The sequence below is a fragment of the Dasypus novemcinctus genome, chromosome 24 (assembly GCF_030445035.2).
Source record: "Dasypus novemcinctus isolate mDasNov1 chromosome 24, mDasNov1.1.hap2, whole genome shotgun sequence".
In the NCBI taxonomy this organism is placed as follows: domain Eukaryota; kingdom Metazoa; phylum Chordata; class Mammalia; order Cingulata; family Dasypodidae; genus Dasypus; species Dasypus novemcinctus.
The window spans coordinates 35,873,916-35,901,643 of record NC_080696.1 but is presented as its reverse complement, the minus strand read 5'-3'; the positions used below and the strand labels follow the sequence as shown (position 1 = coordinate 35,901,643).

Here is a 27,728-nt window from a genome sequence, read left to right as displayed (position 1 = left end):
CCTTCTGCTCTAATGTCCTCCTCAAACAGCAGCAGCAACAGACCCGCCAAATGCAAAGCCTTCCCATTGCCATCTTGAAACAGAGGCTTAAGCCCTCCATCTCACGTTTGGGAAGTGAGTGCCTCCTGACGTTCTCCTCTAGGTACCTGCCTGCTTGGCAATGGAGTTCTGAGAATTAACTTTAATAAAAATAGTCTGTCTTGCCTCCCTTGCTGAGGGCTTGGAAGTGCTGGGGAGGAGCCTGCAGGTAGGGGAGGGAGTGTTTAGTCTGGTGGGGTTGGAGAAGGACCTCTTGGAGCTGACGTTTGGTTTGAGCTGTGAACGATGACTAGAGAGTCTCCTGGCACGTGTGAGGGGCCAGTGGGCAGGGAGAAAGAGCTGGGTGTGGGGGCCGAATGGAGACAGGAGGCTGGAGTTAGCCACTAACTCAAGAAAACGAACTTCCGAGATGCCGACACAGAAGAGGTCCCCAAAGCCTTTACATTTTGTCCTCAATGTTCTACTCTTGGTGTCCTTCAGCTGATTTCAACACCACTGGGCACCTGCAGTGCTGGGGACGGTGAAACGTCCCAGGCTGGCAGCCAGGTCGAGGGCAGGCAGTCCTGCAGAAGCAAGAGCTCTGGACACCTGTCATCAGCTGCCACCTCCACCTTTCAGCACTCCCCACACCTGCCTCACCCTCCTCACACCTGTGCTTGTGCCTGCGCACATTCAAACCGTCCAGGGGACTGGCCCAGTGCCAGGCCAGGTGCTGGGGAGACAGGCCAGTCTACGATGGCTGCCTTTGCCTTCTGGCTCTGAGAGAGGCGTGCACACCAAGTCCCCCTGCCCCCACCCCCTTTTATTTCCTATCTGGTTGTGTCATGGTCTTTTTTGGTGTGTCACTTTGCCGCATAAGGGCCTGAACCTCACTGCGCAGGTCTGGGACTTTTTAATTTTTTTACTAGGAGGTCCTGGGGATCGAACCTGGGTCCTACATATGCTTGAGCCTACAACTGCTTGAGTCATGGCCGCTTCTCACCAAGTCCCCTTACTGTAGTCTCTGATTGTTCAAAATGAAGGAACAGATTAGGTGGGCTTCTGACTGGATGGACTTTTTTTTTTTTTAGATTTTATCTCTCCCCACTCCCTCATTGTTGGCACTTGCTGTGTCTGTTCGTCTTTGTTTCTTTAGGAGGCACTGGGAACTGAACCTGGGACCTCTGATATGGGAGGGAGGCGCCTGATCACTTAAGCCACCTCTGTTCCCTGTAAGTTTTATTGAAATAGATGCAATTTGAGCAAGACACCAGGCTCTCAGTTGGGTGCTAGGGACAAAGATGAATCCTCTAGGAAATCACATATTGGCAGGGGAGAGAAATGACATGACAACCACAGTTCACAGGTACTTCCTGTTTGCTAGGCGCCGTGCTAAGGGCAATACGCACATGACCACGTTTGACCCTTGCAAAATCCAGTGGTGTAGTCATAATTAGCACCCCCAATTTACAGATGAAGAAACAAGGCCAGAGAGTAGGTGTCTTGTGCCGGGTCAACGTAGCTAGCTAGCCTGTCCCTGGTACTGATGGCTACTTATCATCAAGGCTGCACAGTGCTGAGGAAGAGGGCATCCTCTTGGCAGTGGAAACCAGCCCAGAGCTGGAGGCGGCAGTGGCAGCTACAACAAAGGAAGGAGCGATGCCAAGCCCTGGGGCCTGCAGGATGACAGATGGGATGGCAAAGTTGAGCTCTAGGAGCACAGCTCTAGGAGGGTGGATCTGGTGTGGGCCTCCAGGGTGCGGGCTGAGTTTTGATCATTTCAGGAACTCCCTGGGAGGCACCCAGAAAACATGAACTGAACTCACAGGGCAGAAGGGCAGCCTCAGAAAAGGTTAGAACAGAGAGGAAGGTGAGTATGCCCAGTATAGGGAACTGGCCTGGCTCTGTCCACAAGAGGGCGCCCAAAACCAGCCAATGAGGCCATCCTTGGGTTAGGCAGGGAGTGGTGCTGGTTCCCCTTGCTGAAGGCAAGGCCGAGCTGGGGGTACGTTGACTTTGTAACTCTGAAATACCAGCAGTTCAAAACAAGCTCAGGCAGGCAAGATGAGTTTAGGTTGTTGTATGGTTTCCTCATCTGAGATTATATAACCTCAGAACAAGTGTTTTTCTTTATACTGAGAAACACAAAAGTAAATACGTTCCTTGACTCCATCCTCGGTGAAAAATAAAAGGGCTTTCCCTCCCTTCTTGCCCTTCAAAAGGAATTCTTTCATATTAACCATTTCCTTGTCTTTCTATGTTGCAGAATGATAATGCTTCACTAATTTTCACATTTATCTGCTTCAAAAATTCAGAGTATCTCAACGATTATTTCCAGAATTCTATTTTCAAATCTGCCTAGTTTAGTCTCTTTTTGCTCTTTTTCAGCACCATTTTTATTTTTATTTTTATTTATTATTATTTTTTAAAAAGATTTATTTATTTATTTAATTTCCCCCCCCTCCCCTGGTTGTCTGTTTTCTGTGTCTTTTTGCTGCGTCTTGTTTCTTTGTCCGCTTCTGTTGTCGTCAGCGGCACGGGAAGTGTGGGCGGCGCCATTCCTGGGCAGGCTGCTCTTTCTTTTCACGCTGGGCGGCTTTCCTCACGGGCGCACTCCTTGCGCGGGGGGCTCCCCCACGCGGGGGACACCCTTGCGTGGCACGGCACTCCTTGCGCGCATCAGCACTGCGCATGGCCAGCTCCACACGGGTCAAGGAGGCCTGGGGTTTGAACTGCGGACCTCCCATATGGTAGACGGACGCCCTAACCACTGGGCCAAAGTCCGTTTCCCCTTCAGCACCATTTTTAGAGGTTTCGTATATTTTATATTTTGCTTCTGATAATTCCAATAGTTTATTCCCACAGGTCTCATTCAACTGTTTGTTGTTCCTGCTGACTCTTGCTCATGGTGCTTATTTCCTTGCATGTATTGTAATTTTAGGGGGCAGTTTATAATTGGTCGATATATATGAGAATCCTGAAGTACCTTAATTAAGCGTATTTTTATTAATTAAGTACATCAGAAGATGTGTTTTTGTTTTGCCAGACACCAGGAGATATACAAGCCTGGAATCTCATCCCAGGGATTCTTTGACGTCTGGAGTAGTATAAATCTGAACCCTAGTCCCAGGAGGTATTAGACCTAAATTAGATTCTCTGGTGAGATTTTTCCTCTCTCTCTCTCAAACAGGCTGAGAAATGTTTCCTACTCAGGTCCTATCACAGACATTTTTTTCCCTGTGCCTTTTCACTGAGGCCAAAGCCCCTGAATGACCTGGCATCACATAGGTTTTTTGGTTTTTTTTTTAAGATTTATTTTTTATTCATCTCTCTCCCTCTCTCCTCTTCCCCCGTTGTCTGCTCTCTGTGTCCACCCGCTGTGTGTTGTTCTGTGACCGCCTCCATCCTTATCAGCGGCACAAGAAATCTGTGTTTCTTTTTGTTGCATCATCTTGTGTCAGCTCTCCGTGTGTGTGGCACCGTTCCTGGGCAGGCTGCACTTTCTTTCGCCCCGGGCGGCTCTCCTGACGGGGTGCACTCCTTGTGCGTGGGGCTCCCCTACGCGGGGGACACCCCTGCGTGGCGCGGCACTCCTTGTGCGCATCAGCACTGCACATGGGCCAGCTCCACACGGGTCAAGGAGGCCCGGGGCTTGAACCACAGACCTCCCATGTGGTAGGCGGATGCCCTGTCCATTGGGCCAAGTCCGCTTCCCCACATAGGTTTTCTTACTCGGCTTTTTATAGGCTTAAAGTCTAGTTTATCTTTCCCCCCAGAGGTAAACCCCAAACTCTGGAGTTCTTGGAATGTCTTTTGCTCTCAAATAGCACAAGCTTCCTCTTTTGTATTCAAGTACCTAATTTCAGTTTTTTTTCTAGTCCTTGATTTCCTACACTTTCTTATAATGCTGCATTGTAGTTAAATGAAAATTTATTGTAATTTATCTGGGATCTGGGTGTTTTGTGGTGATAGAAAGTTTTTCAGTTTGCCATTTCTATAGTAAGTTCTGTTTATACCAACACAGTATTTTACTACCTATCATCTTAGTCCTGGAAATCTTTTTTCTAGAGCTAAGGGGCTGTGGTTTGCTGATTTACCTACCTAATGTGCTTCTATGCTAGGCAGACAGACCCCAGGCTGAGATCCTGTGCATTGTTCTAGTGGTGGGTTGCAGAAATGGGAGTGGCTGAGATAGGCTGGCAGTTGGAAAGATACCATCTGCATGAAAAGTCATACAGCTAAGCCCCTGCCTTGCTTTCTGGGGCCAAGGGCACAGTGTGGCCCTTCTCCCTACCCCCAAATCTATTAACCAACCACTCCCTGTGCATTCTTGGAGTCTGTGACGGTGGTGGGGCTAGTGTACCTTTCAACCAAGGCTAGTTAAGAGAGGCAGGTCTGGGGCACAGGCCAAAGGCCAGAGATTGGTGTTCAGGTGGCAAAAGCGAGGGTTGGCCCAGGGTCTGGGTAAGTGAGCCATCAGCTCACCAACACTGGACGGAGACTCCTTACACAGGAGTGCACAGGTGTGTCTGCACCAGCCTCCGTCTTGTCACAGCTGGCTAGACCACCTGAGGGCCATGGGAAATGCTACTAGCCCAGGGGCTGCTTCAGGCACTGCAAGCTGTTGGGCTTCCAAGGAAAGCATTTTGAACACATGCTTCAAGGATCCGAAAAATATTCAGTGGCTCTAGAAAAGAGCCATTCAATCCCATTTTGGAAAATTCATCCTAAGAAAGTAAACTGAAGGAAAATGACCAGTATGTCCTACAACAGGGAAAACTTGGAAACAATCCAAATGCCCAATGGGAGGTGAAGAACCCGCCCTCAATTCAATAATGCAAGCATTAAGTATGTAGTGTGAATGTGACTGTGAAAATACTTTGGATTTGGCATCAGTGTAAAAACGATATAAGTGAATCTTTACAAGCCCAGGCATGTGGCAATTTTGCAAGAAAATAATTTATTAGAAAAAATGCCCACAAGCCTACTACCCTAATTTAAAACTTTCTGAAAGACCACATAAAGGCAAAGAAAAGCCAGAAACAAGAGATCACAGGCTTGCTGGGCCTTGGCAGACCACAGATGGGCAGGCAGAGTCATGCACAAGCAGTTAGCTTATAGGACCTGTGCTCCCTGCCACTGGGCCCAGATACACAACCCCCTCATCCCCCTCCAAACAAGGTAGCTGCTGCCGCCTCCAACGTCTGTAATCATTTCCTGAACAGCACCACCTGTTTTCATTCCCCTAGATGCTCTTTAGGTCATAACAAGAACAGGTTGGAGGTCCCTGGAAAGATTAGGGGGCATGAAACATAGAAACCCACTGGCAAGACACCTCATGATGTCCCCTCCCCGTCCAATACCAGCTTGAGCCAGAAAAGGAATATAGCCTTTTTTATTGACTACTTTAGGTAGAACAAACTAAATACATATTTAACAGTTTTGGTTCATTTATACAGTACATTAAATAAGTTATACACAGAATTAAGTAACAAAAGTTCATATCAGAGTAAAATGACAAAGCACAGAAAAACTAGACGGTAACACATCCTGTGGGTGTTTTCACATTCATCTTTCACATCCCCCTTTAAAAAAATCACACTTGGAGGCTTAGCTTTCTGTTTATTTACATTATTGGCTTTCTTCTATGGATGGAGCCTTTATAGCCTCATCAGGGACATGGAAAGCCGAGAAAATGGACAGAAGGCCTTTCAGCCAAACAGTCCTTTCAACCACTCACCTAATGCTTATTGCTGCTGTTTTCTGATGACCCCAAAGCAGGGACAGGGTTGTCCCTGATAGACGCCGGCCACACTTGCCCTATTTGGTATAAACAATAATGAGAGTGTAGACTGGACAGTTGTAGGCCTGACCAGATGGGATCTGCAGGGGGAGCTCCATTTCTAGGGCTGTGGAGGAAGACACAAGGCCCATACCTCAGGTCTCCCAATGTTCTCCTGGTGGAAAAGGTCACCTGCATCTTTGGAAATGAGCATGTCAAAGCACTGGGCAGAGGCAGGTAGTCAACATTTTGGTTTCACAAGAACTAGACACTCAAGAGCTGGAAGGGCCCTATTCAGCAGCTCACCCAGCACCCTATCCCAACCTGGATAGGACTCCCCTCTGACAGTTGGTCACCTGGCCCATGCTGGAACAGTTCAGGTTCCTCTGCCTTTTCTTACATTTGGTTCAAACAAGCAACTACCCAGTTCTTTGTAAAGAGCCGAAAACAAATTTAAGAAAACTTAGCTTGGACCTGGGAGGCTGGAAACCTTCTTTCTAGCCCAGTTCTGAAGAAAGCCTCCAAGTTGTATTCTATTTAAAATTACTTGAATCCATACAGTTTCCAGGACTAATGGCCACGTGGGTCATTGTTTATGCTTCCATTCTGGAGAACTCACCATCACGCAACAGTTCTGTGTTGCTGAGCCCTAAAACCTATTTAGCTATCTTCTGGAGCCCCCCCGACAATGTTTACGTCCTTTGCAGGGGGCAGGGCTGAGGACCAATTCAGCTGTGTTAAAGGAGCTGTAAAAAGTGAAGATTTCCTGTCTGGAAGCTTAAGATGTTCAGTTGACACCAAGATGGGAGGAGCTCCTGGTAGACCAACTGACCCAGATGGCAAAGGACGTCCACACTGTAGAGGGCAGCACCAATGCCAGATAAGAATCCATGGTGGGCAAATGTGTCATTTCCAGACTTAGATCCACTGGACTAGGGATGGGAGACATTTGACTCAGTCACAACCCTAGAAAAGATCCACTCAATCTGTGATCTCAGGGTTGCAGGACCATGCCTGAACAGATCTGCTAGAGCTCCACTCCTGGAGCTGCCGAGATCTTCCTACAGAGTGCTCACATCTCACAAGGTGGGATGCCTACTATGAAGCAACTTCTTCCCGAGACTCATGTTTCCCCATTGGATGGAGTAAGGTATGGTGCAGACAAATGGGAACCCAAAGAACTACTGAAGGCATGACCTGCCCTCAAGTATCCTGCAGAATGTTCAAAGATGCCTTCCATTTTTTATAACTTTGGTCTCTGATTCCTGCAACCGTTTGAGGGCCAAAATTGGCCCTCATTTGTCTCTGTCCTTCCGTGGGTGATGCTGAGAATTGGCCTGATCCTCCAGACATGCTTTGACCCATGGGCTAGAACATGTTGCATTTGATTTATAATATTGAAGAACCTGTAACTGATCTAACAACTTCAGTACCACCAACCTGAGCCCTTCTTTTGTCCTCCCAAATAAACCGTCAAAACCTCATCCTCTGAAGAGCCTGAAAATATTAACATTAAAATATTTTTTTCTTTAAAATCAACTGTAGATGAATAGGATAGCTTAAACTTCCATCCCCAACCTGATAGCTGGGATGCTGTCAGCAGAGACCTGAAACCAAATGGGGAAAATGGACTCATTCCTGTTCCTCCATTTTCTCTTCCAACCAACCAGAGGGTTGGGGAAAATTTTCAGAAAGGAGGGAACTGGAGAAAGGGATTCATTAAATCTAAGTAGAACGTTCTGGATAGATGTTCTAGCAACCCATGTATGAAACTGACCAGGATTAACACAGTAGGCTTGAGAACTGAGCTACAGTGTGGAACACAGCCCAGGATTTCATATTGATTGGCCTTTGGGAGCACACAAACAAAGCAGATTACAATAGCACTACTAGGTCTGAAAGTTAAAATTGCCACTGGAACCACAGCCCATGAGTTGGTCAGGACCTGCCCACTAAACCTTAACTGCAGAAAGTGACATTGAGCTTTGATGAATATAATTTTGTTAGTTTTGGGTCTTTACTCCAACCATTAAAAATCTCAGCCACCCTGATACTGAAAATTATAAAAACCTGCCTAGACATTCATCCAACATAGCAGCAGGCTGAGGACAGATTCAGTGTATACAAGATATCCTCTTACAATAACTGATTTACAGGCTCTGACTCTCAAGATCATCCTGTCTCAAGAGAATGTAGACAACTCTTATTTGGGATATGGGATTTCTCTCTGTTGAAGTCAGGACCACTGATTGCTGCAGTACAAGGAGGCAGATGGGAGTGGGGAGAGGTTAAGTGTACCAGATTGGGAAATTGGATTTATGGTTCCATAGTAAAGCAACATTATTCTGTACCTGTTATCCTTTTTCTGGGTATACCTTATTTTATACAATGGAAAGTAGGTGTTTTAAAGGTGCCCTCTGACAACTCTTTTTGTAAGATTGAAAATCACTGACTGAAGTAAATTAGGTATAGGATTCAGTTGATTTAGCTGAGCTATGGGATCTTGAATTCTTTCTTTTTAAGATTTATTTCTGTCTGCCCCGTGTCTGTTCACTGTGTGCTCAATTTTTTTAGGAGGTACAGGGAACCGAACCCAGGACCTTGAGGCAACCAATGGCTTGAGTCACCTTCACTCCCTTAAATCCTTAAAGATACACTTCTATCTAAAAACAATGCTACCTATGCCGGACCTTTTTCCTTTATGAGATAGAAAAACTTATTTCACTCTGGTCAATGCACAGAAGGTGGTAGTATAGACCCGGGTTTTCAAAGGCTACCAGAGTAGGGCCAACTAACTCATCTCAAATGAATCCTTGGGGCAAGAGGGTATTGGAGACACAGGTGGAAAGTGGGAGGGTCAGCATCCCTGGGCTCCCAACAAAATCTGAACCAGCAAAAAAAGAATGTGAAGGTTCCTGACATTTTAAAAGGGATGTAGGCAATGCCATATTTAGGAATGAGGAGAACTAGTTAAGCAGCTGGAAATCTTCCTGAAGACAGGAAGTTGGACAGACTTTCCCAAAATGGTTCCCACACTTTTCCAAACTGTTTCTCAGCTCAAAAAGGGAACGTTATCAAACAAGTAACACAGTAAAAGGGAAACTGAGGTTTTATGCCTGACAATAACTGTGGGTGGTTGTTCAACTGATGGGGAGTATGTATAATGACATGAAACTATAAGGTTTAAAGAATTCTTTCAGGTCCAAGGTGGTTGCTCAGATGTGACCAGGCCTTGATGGGTTGGGAACTCCTCCCAACATACCATATCACATCCTGTAGGACAACTGTAGCTTAACAGGCTCCAGAGACCACAAGGAAAAGACCCACACAGTGATTGGCACATGTGAAGTCTGAGAGATAAAAGGACAAAACAAGATGACTGTGCAAACAGCCAAGCACTGACAAAAAGTTCTGCATTTCCAATAGATGATCCATTCAATAATCTGATGAAACTAGTTTGGCCAACATGCTCAGAGAGAAAAGACTGTTCACAATTGAGTCTCATTCTCTCTCAGACCAATCCATGCGCTGGAAACTATTTTCTGCATCAGCAAAATCAAATGAAATGGGCCTGTCCTCTTTTGACCATCTTTCCGTACCACCTTAATGGTGTGCATGAATGTCCTGGCTAATGTTCTCAAGAGCATCAACAATGCCAAGAGGGGCCAATGCCCCAATACTAGTATTTTTTTAAAAAAACTAGGTTCTTATTAATGGCTGTGCTTCATAGTCATCATCTGGTCTCTAACTGTGATGATGAAACATAGTTACATTGGTGTATTTGAAATCAATGATCATCACAGAGCTGGGAAATTGTTGTGGTTCACCAGTGTGGGGTGATTAGTCCCAGTCCCAGCTTTGATGTACAACTCAAAGATCTAGAAAAATGGCAGAATTATCTGCTCCCATCCCATCAATTTTATTTCATTGTATTGATAACGTCAGCTGGCATCATGGATCACCGTGAGGAAGCAAGATGAAAAGATGAAAAGACACAGGAGGGAAAATCCTGGGATTCTTTTTGTAGGGATGTAATACATACATGCAAATAAAATGCCTCAATGGGGGGGAAATCAAATGAGAGGGGAAAAAAATGAGTCCCCAACTAAAGTAGCCAGCCAGGTTGAAATATACTGTCCAAAATGATCTGTGATGCTTGGGGGAAGTTTTATTTATTTATTTATATTATTACTGGTGCTTTCACTGAAATAGTGACTTCTTTCCCGTTGTTTCCGAGTCTCAAGTTCTGGACAGCAGGGTCTTGGAGGGAGTCCTGAGTGCTGCTTCATACCTGTCCAAATCCCCAGGGTATGAGTCAGTGTCATCTGCTGAGCATGGAAATGAGGCTTAAGGAGCTGTTCAGTGATAGAGGGGTCATTGCTTCTCAGAGGGGGCCTGCTTCAGAGCCTGTTGTCAGCCTCCAGGCCTCTGCCATGTGAGGACAGTGGATGATGGAGACAGTACATGGGGCAAGCTGCCTCCAGCTTAGCTTGCCATTACACAGTCTGCTGCCTTGAGGAGGAGAGGAGGGGAGCTGGTGGTGTATACTGAAAAGGGGCCAGCTATGCCAGCTTTAGCTAGGAGAGAATGGCATGACCGTACCATCAAGGATATGGAAGGCTGATGAGAACTGGGGAGGGTGTGGACTGTGGAGCTCTATTAACTGGGCTTATCCTCTTCCTGCCTCTGTTTCATTTCTTGCTGAAGACCCAACAGCTACTGGAGCTGGTTCAAACAGCTAACCCCCCATGCTTAAGTATTCTGTTGTGCTCAGCAGTTATCAGGAAGGAGTGAAGTCTGGGGCTCAGAGCCCGTTGGTGTCGATGGCTGTCACAGAGGCAGGTGTTGAGGAGCGTGAGGTGGTTGCTGAGGTCTTTTCCAGGGCTGGGCTTGGCACACTGCAGTCAGCAGACCTGGCTAAGGAGCCCCTCCCACCAGGAAGCAGTGGCCGGGTCTGGCTGTGTGGACTCTGGCCATGCAGGTTCTGGCCACAGAGCCGGTGGTGCCGCTCCCAGTCCTTGTGCTGGCAGAAAGAACCGCAGTATCGTGCAATATTGCAGCCACTGCATGTCTCGCTGGCTTTGCGGCCACAGTTCCAGCAGTTCTGCAAGACATGGGAATCAGTTAGTGGGTTGCTTGGGTCTTGTGGGGGCAGGCTTGTCATCACTAGCCACCTCACTGTAAAACAGCATGGTTGTATGGGGAGAGCATGAGTTTTGGAGCTACACAATCCTGTGGTTGATCCTGCTCTACTGATGACTACCTGTTTAATCATAGGAAATACACCCACTTTTGGAGTTTCCATCTGGAAAACAGGAAAAATACCTACTCATGGAATGCCGGGGACAGTGAGATAAAGCGATGTTCGTGAAAATACCTTGCACAGCATCAGCATAGCATATGCAGTAGTCCCCAATTCTTGGTTAAGGCATGGGCTCATTTTTTACTCATGTTTTAAGCCTAAACTCTGTCCAAGGGTTCCCCTATAGCTCTCTGTTCTAAGATCACACACTCAGAGATGTGTTCAGAGAACTGTTTTCTCTCTTGCTCCTCCCAAAGGAAAAATCTTTATTGTATTTACTGACAATACCCAACATTTTAATAGATTTTTTAAAAAAGATTTATTTATTTATTTAATTCCCCCCTCCTCCGTTGTCTGTTCTCTGTGTCTATTTGCTGCGTCTTGTTTCTTTGTCCGCTTCTGTTGTCATCAGCGGCAAGGGAAGTGTGGGTGGTGCCATTCCTGGGCAGGCTGCACTTTCTTTCGCGCTGGGCGGCTCTCCTTATGGGGTGCACTCCTTGCGCATGGAGCTCCCCTACGCGGGGTCACCCCTGCATGGCGCGGCACTCCTTGCGTGCATCAGCACTGCGCATGGGCCAGCTCCACACGGAGCAAGGAGGCCCGGGGTTTGAACCGCGGACCTCCCATGTGGTAGACGGACGCCCTAACCACTGGGCCAAGTCCGTTTCCCTTAATAGATTTTTAATGGCACCTAGGGCAATAACTAATCTTTTTAAAAAGCCAACTGCCAGCAAATCAGGACAGGTGAATAAGATTGTGGGAGGTTTCCTCCTTTGTCCTGTGTACCCATTTTCCATTATAGATGAACTGGGGACCATAAGACTACTTTTTGTGTGTGTATACGAGTCCACCTACAATGCTTCAGAACCCAGGGCCTCTATGGGCTAGGCTGGGGAGTTTTCTCACCATCCCTTAAACTTTTCTGGCATTGTACAGATGGGAAAGCTGAGGGTCAGAGGAACAGGGACTTGCCTAAGGTTATCAAATAATTAAGTGGCTTTGCAAGTCTAGAACCCAGAGCTCCCGATGCCATCACCAAACTCAATGTACAAGTTTGGTTTCAAAGAGCTTTAAAAGAAATTGCAGATTCTCTTCTACTGCAACAACTTTAGGTACTTACCAACACCAGAGGACAAAAATAGGGAACAGAAGTAATTCTTAGGCTACATTTAAAGAGAGTTAAGCAAACTACATTCCAGAGAGTTTTAGACACTGGAATCTGATAGAATGACTCCAATGCTTTGGCAGGATGTTATCATTTGTGCAGAAGAACACAATGCCTACATGGGGCTGCTGTAGAAATGCAGGCCAAGGGGCAAGGGGTCTGTTGCCAGCAGAATTGAAGAGTGCCTCTACTACCTCTGTGGAAGTCTGTAAGAATGTCTCAGAATCAAGTCAGAGTATTAAACCACTGGTACTTGGCTTAATACTTGTACCAAGTTGCTATTAAAAATAATAGCAACCTTGGCTGCTATTATTTTTAAAATACCATATTTCAGCATTTATGAAATGTAATAAAATAAACAGCCTCCCACAGGCAGGATCATAAAAATGCAAGAACAGTATAGTCAGTGTCAGAGCAGCCAGAGGTGAAAAGGGCAATTTTATGTGCTCTTTCTCTTTGGCTTTTCCATGACTTAACAATGAGGCTTTTTGCCAAGACATAAGACAAAAGACTTGTTTTAGTTATCTTTCACATGAGCATTCCTCAAAGTCAGAGCAACAGACATGGATGAACAGTCCTCGTAGTTCATAGGGGAATGGAATAACCCCTCTCAGTTCCTGGTCAATGTGATTCCAGAGTTTCATTTGTCAATCATGGCCATCAGTTTATGCCAGTGTTACTCCTACTGTGACCTGGGACCACTTGTATCAGGGTTACCAGAGGCCTGTCAAAATTCTGGGATTACCAGAATAAAAATTAAAACAAAACAAAACACAGGACTGTATAACACAAAAAGTGAACTCTTATATAATCTATGGACTAGACTTAATAGCATAATTACAATAATACTGTTTCACCAATTGTTATAAAGGTTAACAATAATGTAAAATATTAATAGCAAAAACTGTGTGAGGGGGCAGGTATATTCTAACTCTGGACTTCTTGCATAATTTTCCTATAAACTTAAAACTTCTCTAATTTAAAACAAAACAAGTAGTAGTAAAATAAAACAAACAAAAATCCTAGAAGCCATCCCAGACTGCCCTGCAAAACTAGCTCAAAAGAGGAATGACTCCCTGTTTTATAAGCAACTGGCAGCCCATTATGTTTGGTAGGAAATCCAGGCTGGGAACAGAACTTCTGTAGTGGTGAGAATAAAGGGACCTCTTACTTCCTCCCTATAACACCAGGCATGACAGGGGAGATGCTTGGGTCTGGCCTCAAAGGAGGTGGCTATTCTGTGTGAGCAGGAGCACACACAGTGATTAAGGACATGACAGAACCCTTCCCATATGCACAGAAGACTACAGTTTAAGAGCAGGCCTGCAACCATGATCTAATTTTATCTGCATAATATCTATGAGACCAGCAGGACAGGGGCTGCCTCATCTATTGTACAGAGAAGGAAACTGGCTCCTTAAGAGGGCAATGCCAGTGTGTCAGGAATCTGGGACTAGGACTCAGGGTCCCTAAAACAGTCTATCCTGAGCTCCTCCCCCATACCAAACTGCCTCTCACAAGAGGAATTAGAAACTCCAGGGATACCTGCTAGATGTCTTTTTTTTTTTTTTTTTTGATAAATTGGAGGGAAATCAACCCTTTTGGTCCAGTGTAAATTTACCCAAAGCCTAGATTTTTCCATCCTACCCCATAATAGAAGTTTGTTGAGATGGGTGCTAAAGGTCTCCTTACCTGTAGGCCACTTTGTATAATGTTTAAAATGACAGCTTGTCAAAACACATACCTATAAATGGAGAGTTGGGAATTAAACCCATTCATTCTAGATTCAAAACACTATACTGCTTCATTGGAGGTAGACAGAGCTAAAGATAAACATAGATATAAAAGTAGATAAATATGGTCAAATATGAATACTGATATGGATTGCTATAGACGCAGAGTACGGAAATAGATATATGGCTGCTCAAAAACAATTCTAGGGGGTGCGGGTAGTAGCTCAGTAGTTGAGCACCTGCTTCCCATGTAGGAGGGTCCTGGGTTCAATCCCCTGTACCTCCTAAAAAACAAAACAAAACACCCCACAATTCTAAGGAAAAAGTAAAAGAGAAGGGAAAAGGAATGGCTAAAGGAACCATTTTCTTATAATTCGGTGTCTTCACTGGAATGCTATACTCAGGAATTTTACCACATCTTGTGGGGTGACATAGTATTTAAGCATTGTCATCTTCACACTGGCATGTCTGGCAACAGTTTTTTTGAAATGGGTCATTGTGGTTTGAGAAAATAAAAAAATCAATAGTTCTTTAACTTCAAGTGAATGTCCCAAAGGCAGCTGGATCTCTGAACTGATTGATGGGATCTGCCTACTTATAGATACAGGCTTGCTTCAGGACTTAGTTTATGAAGATGAAAAATGACTAAAATGAAAGTTAAAAAAACTTCACTGGATTCAAAGTACTGTTGGGACTGTCATAATGGTTTTGTTATGTGTTTTTTCTTTTCGGTTCTTCTATTTTTATACTCACCATGGTACACAAGTATACTTTATAGAAGCATCACTAAGCTATGGTCAAGTTTTGGGCAGCTGGGCAAGTGTGCCTGACCTGTGATTTCAGTCCATAAAAAAATCTCTCCTAGAACGTTCTCTCATGAACTAAAACAAATATATATTATTAATCGGGTGGGTTGGGGGAAAAACACACCAAATGTAAGATATGGGTATAGTTAGTAGTAATATTCTGACAATGCTCCTCCCTAGTTTGTAAAAAATGTTTCACAACAATGCAAGGTGTTGGTGGTGGGGTGATGTATAAGAGTCCTGTAAAATGATATGCTTATTTGTTTTGTAACTTTACAACTTTTACTATACACTTATTATTTATGTATGTTCATGTATGAATGATATACTTTAATGAAATTTTATTTAAAAAGTCTTTCCTATTTGTAAATAGATTGGATGCTACAAGACGCTGAAATTCTTTACTTCTGTACCCTGGATTCAAGACTGTGGAATTATGTCAGTTACATTTTCTGAGCTACAGTTTTCTCATTTGTAAATTAGAGATATAACAGTACCTACACCTCAAATAGCTATTGCGAAGATCAAAAGGACAAGGGGATAATTAACATAGCATCCAGTATACAGTAAGCCTACTCAGTCAATGATGGTCATCATTATCATGCAAATACTTAAACTTTGTCTTCTTTGGGGTGCATTTTCAAAATTTACACCAATATAATGAGCAAGAATGTAATAATTTACTATCTTGGTATGTGAGAGAGTCCCAGAGTGAGGAACTAAACTATTCTGGTACTGGATAAAAATTACCATCGTCTAGCTCAAGACTCTACTCTTTGTGTCTTACTGCCCAGAACCTGAAAGGAAATTAGTGGGCTTGGTTAATTCTAGCTATTCCAGCCCAGCCCCAAGGGTTTAGCAGTACTCTGACCTCTGTTGACTCTTCTTGCTCATTTATGACAAGGAAGGCATCCTCTGCAGCCTGCCTTTTGACGTCTGCTATGGTTTGCTCCATTCGAGCTCTCTCTGTTGCAATCACTTCAAAAGCTTTTTGCTCTGCCTCAGCGACGGCCTTCTGTACTTCCGACATAGCTTGAATTTTCACCTTATTCACAGCTTCTTCTAGAAGAAAGTAAGAATATAATCAACTGGCCGAGAAATGCTTTCCTTCTGATCCAACCCCACATTTTTTTTTGAGGTACTACTGGTAGACTGGGGATTGTAACCAGGACTTCGTATGTGGGAAGCCAGTGCTCAACCACTGAGCCACATTGGCTTCCCTGAGTTGGTTTTCTCATTTATTTGCTTGTTTTTAGGATATGCAGGAAACCAAACCCAGGACACCGCCCATGTGGGAAGCAGGTGCTCAACTGCTTGAGCCATGTCTGTCATTTTTAAGGGACAGAGCTGAGAACCAGATTACTTTTTTCTACAAATACAAAGAAATGAATATATGATAAATGCAATCATTTTTATTCTTACATTCACTTGTCCATTGATGAAATCACTTGTTGGGTATGTAGATGGAGGTGGACACTGCCATGGGCTAGGGATAAACTGGTGTCTAAGACATAGTCCACTGTCTCATAACTGCTTGTGAGTTTAAAAATAAGGAGTATAAAAGTGGCTTAGGTGCCATGATGTATCAGTGGAAGAGATAAGAGTTCAAGGGGAAAAGTGGTCAGCTATACAAGGCACAAAAGAGAATAAAGAAAATACATTCTGGTTGAGATGTTAAGTGGAAATGAATTTTTGTTAAGTCTTACATGCCACCATCAAGGACTGTGGCCCTTTATTTTCATTAAAAAAAAAAATTAAGAAAATGGGAACCTCTTAAAGAACTCCTTGAAAGGAGTAAAGACTAACGACAGAGATACCAACTAAGAGGCTGGGCCAATAATTCAGCTAATAGAAGAAGGCCTGAATTTAGGTAGTAGCGAGTAGCAAGTAGGACAAAGGAGGGGATGAGGTAGAATGAGGTTGTAGTATCTAAGGGTTTGGATGTAGGGTAAAGAAGAACAGTAATGCTATTATTAAATGAAATGGACAATAAGCAAGAAGTCAGTGTGAAGGCAAGTAAGAGGCTGAGATGACTCTGAGGCATCTGGGTAGAAATGACCAGGAGGCAGTCAGATATGAGAAGAAACTCAGTAGAGAAATGTGGACTAGAGATAGAGATTTAGGCAGACCGTAGGAGCCCTGGGTTTCCAAAGCTCTGTCTAATCAACATCACCCCACGTGCTTCCTGACCACGCTTCCTCCCAACACCACCACTTTGCTTGGATTTCACAGAACAGAACTCCAAAAAAAACCACTCTGTACATTTCAGCATCAGTTCTAAGTCCTGATGTGAATGACCTTCCACCTGAGTCCACAAGACTGGACAACCCAGAAGACTTGCAGTACTAGAAAAACCCAGTATAGCTTAAATAAGGCACTGTACTGAACTTTATGTTAGATAAAATTCAATGTAACTCTTCCTCATCTGACAGGTGGCACACAGAGCCAACCAGATTTAGTTCCACCAAAAATGTGTAACTATGCACTTCCTCATCTTTCCTGGAATCAGTAATTATCTGTACCTCCACATCCGTACCACCCCCTATCCTTATCACCAAAAGATTACCCAACCCCAGGTACCATGCATATTTTAAGATTAATAAATTTTTTTAGACCCTCCTTAGGAATGCCACCCTGATAATTAACTTTGTTTCAACTGGTATAAAAGCTATAAGAAAAGCTCCTAAGGAGGAAGCTGATTTGAGATTGTATATCTCAGGTCTCTTGTCGGCAAATAAAGTCTCTTTTCCTTCCTAGCCTAGGTTGGTATGTCCATCTATCCTGCTGTGACAAACAAATGAATCCAGCAGAGGACCACTCCAGCCCCTCTTCAGACTCAGGGAATTCCTTTACTGTTTGGCTTTTGTACATAACCTAGGCTCAAAGGAGGTCTAAATAGTGTTCTAGGCTGCCTTAGAATTTTCTATTGTTTCATCTAGCCCTAAAAAGGGAAGCCTTTCTAAAGGCCAAGGATGATGCTGACTTGATACTCAATTCCAATGCTTCCTTCACTCTTGGTGTCCATGTGGGTATACCATAGCTTATCACAGTTAACCCTCATAGGCCTTTTACTGGATATCAAATATATATTAAGTGCCTCTTATTGAGCCAGTATAACAATGCTCTTAGGTACACTTTATCCTCTCAGTTTGAGGATGGATAAACTGGGAATCCTTGCAGGTAAATATCTTGCTGAAGGTCACCTAAAGTCACAAATGGCAGCAGAGTAAGGACTCAAATCAAGACTGCCTCAATGGCAAAGTTGGGCTCTTAAACATAGGTAATGAAAGGAATCTCCCAAGATGACAGTAACTGGGCTAACCTTCTTACCAACTGCCAAGAGAAGTGACTGGCCCAGAAAAGCTTTGGCCCAAATCGCTCTGTACCAGTTTTAATAAAATTATCGCAGAGTTAAAAAAAAAAAAAAAAAAGGAACAACAAAAAAACAAACAGAGAATTAACTACTCTGAGGAAGCCAACCTGCACTCCCATCTTTCTTTTCAATTTTATGTAAATAGAAGGGAATAGTTCCTGAGTGTACTACCTCTCCCCACTGTCCCATAGCTTGCCTTCAAAATAGATTTTCTCTTGTACATGTAGAAGTTGGGTGAGTTAGGGACAAAGAGCAGCTTCTAGCTCACCCATATCAGCATCATCTAGAGAGGTCATAAAAATTCAGGTTCTGGAGCTTCAGATCTATTGAATCAGAATCTCAGGGAGCTCAGGAACTTGCATTTTAATACTACTGGATGACTCCCAATCACAGTAAAGTTTCAGTGACTCTCCTAAAAGCCAGAAGAGGGATCATCAACTTCCAAACTTTCCTTACAGTATTGGTGATACTAGTTATCAAGGAGATCTTAACAAATATTCTTCCTTAACAAACGCTATCTTCACTTCCCATGATTCTCTTTTACTTCTTGGTAATATACATTTTCCTGTTTCACACTGCAAAGATTTTTCCAAGTTGCTATGTAGTTTTCCAAATTATTTTTAATGGTAAAATATTTTGTTGTGGTGTCATGCTATAAATTAAAATAACCGTTCATGGATATTCCAGGTTGTCCCTGTCCCACATACAGAAGATGAGGCAAGAAGGAAAAGAAGGCTAGTAGTTGCATAAGGGTAATATTACAAGTGTGAGGTTAGTTCAATCCTCTATCTTGCCAAAAGAGGAAGTACTCATGCTTACACAAATTAGTGAGTATATACAACCTGTAAGCAAACAGATACTTACCAGTTTTTTTCCAAAACTCTACAGGAACATATCCTGTTCCTGGCCTGCTGTTGAATTCTCTCTGGGAGTCTGCAGGAGAAATAAACGGCATAGGTTCAGAAGCTGTCTATAATACAATGTTTTATTTTTATGAAACAATTTATCAGACCTCTCATTCACCACTTAGGATTCAAATATGTCTTTAAAAATATGCAAAAAATATTCTGAGAAGGGATAAAAATCAGATTATAAATTAGTACACTTAATTTTAAAAATACATACACACATCAAATATTAACAGTATTTCAAAGTAGTGAGATTAAATGATCTTCATTTTCTTTTTACTCATCTAAGGAGGACATAATTTTTTTTCCTAATCTGTATGTCCTAACTTTTTCTATAGCATGTATTTTTACACGCATATTTTTACATAAGGTAATCACCAAAATATAAATATAAATACACACAGATATTTAAGTTTATGTATTTACACATGTCCATGTATAATTTAATTGTCTCTATCGTGCATGGGTCTCTGGAAACTGCTCTGTAGGATTTGTCATGAACACAGCTTATTACCTGGCAACTCTCAATCTTTATATGATTTAAAGGAGCTCCCTTTAAAGTTACTTAAAATGTTTATAAACTAAACTAAGAAAAAAAGAAAACAAGCAGTAAAGAAAATGCTTTTCTCTAGAACAGTGCCATTTCAAAATGTACCCCAAAGAGGCAACCCAGGCTTGTTGGTTCCACTGCTAAAAGAAAGTCAGAAATTAAGTCTATTTAATGTTATCAGTGCCAGGGTAATAATTTTTAAAGCTTTTTCATTGTAGCAAAATATACATAAATTTACCATTGTAACCATTTTAAAGTACGCAATTCAGTGGCATTTAGTACATTCACAATAAAAAGAAAACTGAAAGGTGCTCTTTTAACACAGGTGAGGTCTGATTCATGTGGCCATTTGTCAAACACCTAGAAACTTATGAGATTCATGAAATAGATACAGGGAAAAAAATCTAGGACTGGAATAGCTCAAGTAACATAGCTAAGGAGAAGATAGGGTGTCAACTTTAAGTCTTAAAAGAGGAAAAACAATGAGAAAAAGGATCTGAAATGTATAGATAAGGTATCGCCTAATATTAAATGACAGAAGAATCATTTACTTACTTGTGAGGAGAGGTAAGGAAGCCTTGGCAGACCAAGAAGAAGCCACCTCATTCCCATCATCAATATGTTCTTTGTACTTGCCCAGTTCTCAGCATTTAAATTCTGACTTATGTAAAGGATGAGGGGTACCTAAAGAAGCATTTGATCTTAAAGGAGCCTTTCAGCTTACTCAGGACATGCCTGGAAGCTAGGGACCTTCTTAGGGTATTTTCAGAAGGCAGGGTAACTGTTTTTCTATCTCTAACTATAAAAGAGACAGATGGTTAAGGTTTTCAAAGGATTCACTAAAAAACCTATTAAAGGTGAAGTAGACTTGGCTCAATGGATGGAGTGTTCGCCTACCACATGGGAGGTCCGGGGTTCAAACCCAGGGCCTACTGACCCATGTGGTGAGCTGGCCCATGCACAGTGCTGATGTGCGCAAGGAGTGCTATGCCACGCAGGGGTGTCCCCCGTGTAGGGGAGCCCACGGGCAAGGAATGTGCCCATAAGGAGAGCCACACCGTGCAAAAGAGAGTACAGCCTGCCCGGGAGTGGCACCACATACATGGAGAGTTGATGCAGCAAGATGACGTGACAAAAAGACACACAGATTCCTGGTGCCGCTGACAAGAATACAAGCAGACACAGAAGAACACACAGCGAATGGACAGAGAGCAGACAACTGGGGTGGGGGGAGGGGAGAGAAAGAAATAAAAATAAATCTTAAAAAAAGGAAAAAAGGTTATCATAACCAAAGGTCAGGCAAATAACACAAATAATAAACCTCTCAGAAAGGAGGAATGAGGTGACTGGGCTGCACATACTACCTCTAGCTAAAGGTGACAGCAGTTAGCCTGAATCCAGTGCTGCCTGTATTACCACATTTCTTTATTTTACAAAAGATGGAAATTTGAATCTTCTGGGGAAATGTTCTATTAAGTATGTGTTAAATACTAATTTAAAACAATTAAACTGCAGACTAAACAAAACACACCTTTATATCACCAATTTGTGACTTCTGAAAACAAACAGTAACTGGTTTCTATGTTAGCAATATTTTCAGTCTTAATGAATGTGGATTAAATTGTCACAGTGTTGGGAGATAGATCTCATCATTACGGTGCTCTAACGTGTGGGAAGTCAAAGGGGTGTCTTTTGGGAGAAAAACCCAGTGCCCACAATCAGCAAGACTTGAAATTTTTTTTTTTTTTAAAAACGAGGCAGAACTTCTAAACTTGAATGAGATCCTAAGAATCGGGTACTAGAGAATATACAGGAAGCATAACTACCAAACTTGGATTTAAATGGAAGTAAGGGCTAACCACATAACTGAATGGTCCATGAAAGAGTTGAGCTGCTTTTTCTCCTTATACCAGGAAACCCCAGATTTTAGGGAAGAGTCTATGGGATTTTACGAGGTCTAACAATGTTAAGGAAATAACTGATTCAGATTATACCAAGCAAAAACAAAAACAAAAACAAAAATTCCTCTCCCCTCTGCCAATTCTCACGTGAATGCCTCAGTGTAGAGACAGGGAAACACTTGAATCATAACTGAAACCTCTATATCATAATCATTAATACTAGCAGATTGGAAGCTGGCCAAATTCTCTTTCAGAGAATGGTCCCACCCCTCTGATAAGAGACATGGACCAAGGATGCTCTTCAAGAATGGTGAGGAAGAGGATGTGGCTCAAGAGACTGAGCTCCCGCCTACCACATAGGACTCCGTGGTTCAGTTCCTGGCGCCTCCTAAAGAGGACAGCCAGCTGGGGTAACAGGCAGGCACGGCAAACTGACATACAAGATGATGCAAGAGACACAAGAAGAAAAAATATAATGAGACACGCAACAGAGCAGGGGAGAGAGGTGGGGCTCAAGCAATTAGGTACCTCCCTCCTACATCAGGGATCCTGGGTTAAGCTCTTAAAAAAAGATGACAGACACACCAAGTGCAAACAACAAAAGGGTGGGGAGAAATAAACAAATCTTTAAAAAAAAAAAGGACGGTGAGAAGATAAGGCTATTATTCCTTTCTGAAATTTGCATCCTATCGCCTGTTTTGATTTAGAAAGCAGCCTATTGTAGTGCCTGCCTCCTTCCTCAGTGGAGACAACTGATTTCAAGATAAGAAGCAAGCATCAAAATGTCCAGCCCTAGATCTATATGGACTGATATATCCTTTTTTTAAAAAAAAGACTGATTTATTTATTCCCCGCCCCTTTCCCTTGTCCTGCCGTTTTTGATGTCTGTATTCATTTGCTGTGTGATCTTCTGTATCTATTTCTTCCTGGTCTTCTCATTTTTTCTCCTCTAGGGTTCACCAGGATTCGATCCTGGGGACCTCCCTGTTAGCTGTGCCACCTCAGTTCCTGGTTTCTATTGCATGTCACATTGACTCTCCCCTTTGTCTCTCTTTTGTTGTGTCAACATCTTGCTGCATGACTCACCTGCACAGGCACTGGCTCACTGTGGGAGCACTGGCTCACCACACAGGCATGCTTTCTCTTTTACACCAGGAGGCTCCAGGGATTGAACCCGAGTCCTCCCATATGGTAGGTGGAAGCCCTATCATTTGAGCCACATCTGCTTCCCTGACATATCCATATATCATATCCTTATGAATTATATGATAACTGTTATAAGCATTGTCTTTTGTTGAGTGAAAAAAGCAAATTGCTGTATTTTAGAATAATATCGTTTATGTTAAACTATATTTTAAAAAATTCTCTTCAATACTAACAACTTGCCTGGGCTTTTCAAAAATGTCAATGACACGACAAAATTAATGTAAAGGATTCATCTAGATTAAAATAGACTAAAGGGGAGCAAGTGTAGCTCAGTGTTGAGTGCCTGCTTCACATATACAAGGTCCCAGGTTCAATCACCAGTACCTCCTTAAAAAAAAAAAAGACAGACATAAACTGGGACAAGTGGACATTCACATACAAAAGAATGAAATTGGACCCCCATCTACATATCATGTACAAAAATTAACTCAAAATGAATCAAATATAAGAGTTAAAACTATGGGAAATGGACTTGGCCCAGCGGTTAGGGTGTCCATCTACCACGTGGGAGGTCCGCGGTTCAAACCCCGGGGCCTCCTTGACCCGTGTGGAGCTGGCCCATGCGCAGTGCTGATGCGCGCAAGGAGTGCCGCACCATGCAGGGGTGTCCCACGCGTAGGCGTGTAGGGGAGCCCCACGCGCAAGGAGTGCACCCGTAAGGAGAGCCGCCCAGCACGAAAGAAAGTGCAGCCTGCCCAGGAATGACGCCGCCCACATTTCCTGTGCCACTGACGACAACAGCAGACAAAGAAACAAGACGCAGCAAATAGACACAGAGAACAGACAACCAGGGGAGGGGGGGAATTAAATAAATAAATAAATCTTAAAAAAAAAAAAAGAATTAAAACTATTAAACATAGAGGAAAACATATGTATGACTATTTATGACTTCAGATTAGCCAATGGTTTCTTAAACATGACACCAAAAGCTCAAGTGATGAAAGAAAAAATTAATAAATTAGATATCATTAAAATAAAAAAAAAAGTTTGCACTTCAAAGAACATCAACTAGAAAGTGAAAAGACTACAGAATGGGGAACATATCTGCAAATCATTTATCTGAATCTTTTCATGTATCCAGAATGTGTATGTATCCAGAATAAAGAATTCTTACAGTTTAATAATAAAGAGACAAATAATTTAAAAAAGGGGCCAAAGAAGATCTGAATAAACATTTCACCAAAGCAGACATACAAATGATCAATAAGCACATGAAAAATTGCTCAGCACTATAAGATATCAATGCTGTTGAGAACACAAAATGGTACAGCCACTTTGAAAAAGACAGTTGCCATATGACTGAGCAATTCCATTCCTGGGTATATAACCAAGAGAAATGAAAATGTATGCCTACATAGAGACCTATACACAAATGTTTATAGCAAAATTAATTCATAATAGCCAAAAAGTGGAAGCAAATCAAATGTCTATTAATTGATGAATGAATAAGTAAAATGTAGTATATTCACACAATAGAATATTACTTAGCAATAAAAATGAAGTACACACATATGCGACAACATGGATGAACCTTGGAAACATCATGCTATGTATAAAAAGCCAGTCAAAAAAACACTAGTTGCCATGATTCCATTTATATGTCCAGAATAGGTAAATCTATACAGACAAAATAGTAGATTAGTGGTTGTCTAGGACTAGAGAAAATGGGGAAATAGGGGATGACTGCTAAAGGTTATGGAGTTTCTTGCTGGCATAATGAAACTATTCTGAAATGGATTGTGGTGATGGTTACAAAGGTCTGTAAATATACTAAAAACCACTAAAAGTACATTTTAAATGGATGAATTTTATCTAAAAAATGCTGTTACGGGAAGCGATTTGGCTCAACTGATTTGGCATCCGCCCACCATATGGGAGGCCCAGGGTTTAAACCCAGGGCCTTCAGACTTGTGTGGTGAGCTGGCCCACGCACGGTGCTGATATGCGAAAGGGGTGCAGTGCCACACAGGGGTGTCCCCCACGTAGGGGGGCCCCGCGCGCAAAAAAAAAGTACAGCCTGCCCAGGAGTGGCACCGCACACATGGAGAGCTGACACAGCAAGATGATGCAACAAAAAGAGACACAGATTCCCAGTGCCGCTGACAAGAATGCAAGTGGACACAGAGAACAGACAATGGGGGGGAGGTAGGAGGAAGGGGAGAGAAATAATAAAAAATAAATCTTAAAAAAAAATGCTGTTACCAAAAAAAAAAAAAAAAAACATTTTGAGGACAATTGGGGAAACTGAGTATGAACTATATTAGAGTTAGATAAAAGAAAAGGGGGCAGGAGCAGATATTCAAATTTACTTTATATATATTATGTACTGTTTGGCCTTTTAAAAAGCAATTAATTTTTTAAAATTCCATTTAAAGAATAAGTTAAAATATAAGAAAATAAAGTGGGTCTAATATTACCAGATATTAAAACATATTCTAAATCCATAATAATTAAAAGTTTGATATTATATTGGGAAGCTGTATACTACAATTGCTAAGAGTGTGTGCTGGTTCTGGAATCATAATGCCATACTAATTTAAGCCTCTGTTTTGTCAAATGTGAAAGAATAGTAGTTCTTATATTTCAAAAGGAGTTTTGAGAAATATATGAGGTAACACATATAAAGGACTTAGCACTGGCTGGTACATAGCAAGTGCCCAATAAGCTATTATTACTGAAAGGGGGAAAAAACAAAACAAAACAATGCAATATTAATATAGTCAGAAAAGTCAATGAAGGAAACAGACTGAAGATTAACAGAATGTAGTATATGATAATGCTATTTCAATAGTTAAAGTACAGTTATCATTAATTGATAGTAAGGTGGAGCTCAGTGATTGAGCGCCTGCTTCGCATGTATTAAGTCCTGGGTTCAATCCCCAATACATCCTATAAAAAAAAGAAAACTGATGGTAGGACAACTTAAAGTATTTGGAAAAAATTAAGTTAGAATTCTAATACCCAGAATACACAAAACTTGAAAATAATACTGATGCAAATTTATTGTACCCTGGGTGGGGATCAAGGTCAAGAAACAAATCATAAAGGAAAATGATAGATTTAACCTAGTGAATATTAGCTTTTCTAATTATCAAAACAAACCAAGATCAAATGAACAAAAATACCTATATTTCATAACCCATCAATTTTACAGCTAAGAAAATTTCCTAAAGGAAAAATGCAAGATGTTTGAAAAAGCTTTATATATAAACATCTTTAATATTGAATTATTCACCGAGAGACAAAAACAAAAATTTACACATTCAGCAATAGGAATGGCTTAAGGAAATTACTGGATATTTAGATAGTAGAATATTGTATAGACAATGCAATTACGTTTATAAAATCTGTAATTACGTGAGAATATGCTGAGAATATAAACTTACATTTTATTTAGATATTTAAAAAATCAGTACAAAATTCTAACAGCACATCTCAGCTACATTTCAGAATTCTTCAGTTTGGTATTCATGAACTATAACTTCTTGATTCATTTCTGTTTTTTATAATGAACCATGCAGTTTCACTGAGTATAAAGATACCTCCCTCATAAGGTTGTTCTGAGAATTAAACGATATTGTACATAAAGTAGTTCTCAACTCTTCAAGCCCAGAGTCCTCTGAAGAGCTGCCATTAATTAATTCCGTTTCTTCTCTTTTGTTTTGGTTTCTAACCTTTGATATTACACTTACTTCTAGAATTCAGTCATCCTTGACTGTTTGCTCATGTTTGCCACGGAAATGCTACAAAGAAGCCCTGTGACTGTGGATGGGGCTTATCTACTCTGGACTTAACTGTATGCAGTTTCCCTAGACTTGCATTATGAAACTAGTCAATTGTATATATCTAAGATTCCTGGATCCCTGAATTCAAATCTCCAGGGAAGGGCCCAGAAAGTTTGTGTGTAATCAACACCTGGGTTGACTCTTATTACATGAAAAACTGGGAATACTGACAGTTGAGTCAGTTTGATTATTTCTTTTTTTTTTAAACTTTAATTGCAAAATATCAGAAGGCTAGAAATTAATAAAAATATAATGAAAAATTATAAAGTGAACACCCATAAACACCCAGGTCAAGAAAGAGAAACACTGCAAGCTACCCCCAAATCCCCAAAAGGTAAAATAGTTAGCCACCACCATATTTAAATGATGCTAGCAAGATTTGCAACTGTGTCCAGAGAACAAATTATAGATGAATAGAGCTCACTCAGCACTCTATCCCATTTGTATCATTCCCTCCTCTGTTCTCCAAAGGAAATCACTCTCCTGATTTCAGGGATAATCATATTCTTGTTCTTCCTTATGATTTTGGCACTTATTTATGCATACTTAAATAAATACTAAAATATATCCCTTGTTATCAGAACAAGGTCTGTCCCTAAAAATATTATGAATTACAAATTTCCTGATAGAGGGAACCTATATTCCATTCCTTTGAATTGGAAGAGAAATAATGCCCATCCAAAGCCTCTAATCAAATTCCCTCAAATCACTAAAATACTTATAATTAAAACCCACAAAGGATTTCTGCATAACCTAAAACATTTAAAACACTATTTATCTAATTATTTAAAACTCATCAGTATGTTTGTATACTATACCCACTAATACTGCAAAGTCTAGGACAATTCCACTCAAAGTACCTACTTGCAAACTGTTACTGGTCTGTTGAGAGATAAGGAACTTGTGCCAGAATGCAAAACAACTATGTTTCTAAGCATACTCTTAGTTCAGTCAACTCTTTTCATAGTTAGGCTTTCTTGATGAAGCAAACAGTGCTCAACATATCTTGGTGCAAGTTCCTCCCAGTATCGCAGCCCAGTAACAAATGGTTTCTAGAACTGGTTTTGTCAAATATTCTGAACAGCATGCTTATTTAGGATATGAATTATGTTTTCCTTCTACACTGCAAGGAACATAGATGATAACAGAAATAAACAATGAAATAAAATACTAAATATGTCTAATGTATATATATAAAG

General features: G+C 41.7%; 1 protein-coding gene across 9 annotated transcripts in view; it reads right to left on the bottom strand.

The window, feature by feature from the left end:
• Nucleotides 1-5,397: 5,397 nt before the first annotated feature.
• CBFA2T2 (CBFA2/RUNX1 partner transcriptional co-repressor 2) overlaps nucleotides 5,398-27,728 on the bottom strand; it is a 176,316-nt gene continuing 153,985 nt past the window's right edge. For 5 of the 9 annotated variants that reach the window (XM_004462507.3, XM_058286913.2, XM_071211639.1 and 2 more), the window contains exons 9-11: nucleotides 19,044-19,112; nucleotides 15,678-15,868; nucleotides 5,398-10,904 (exon numbers count right to left, since the gene is read on the bottom strand). In XM_004462507.3, coding sequence (XP_004462564.1) covers nucleotides 10,605-10,904; nucleotides 15,678-15,868; nucleotides 19,044-19,112 — 560 coding nt within the window. In that variant the 3' untranslated portion in view covers nucleotides 5,398-10,604. Of the gene's footprint in view, nucleotides 10,905-13,591; nucleotides 14,012-15,677; nucleotides 15,869-19,043; nucleotides 19,113-27,728 lie in introns of those variants that run through there. The other 4 variants (XM_004462508.3, XM_071211640.1, XM_004462510.4 and 1 more) reach the window with 3 other exon arrangements.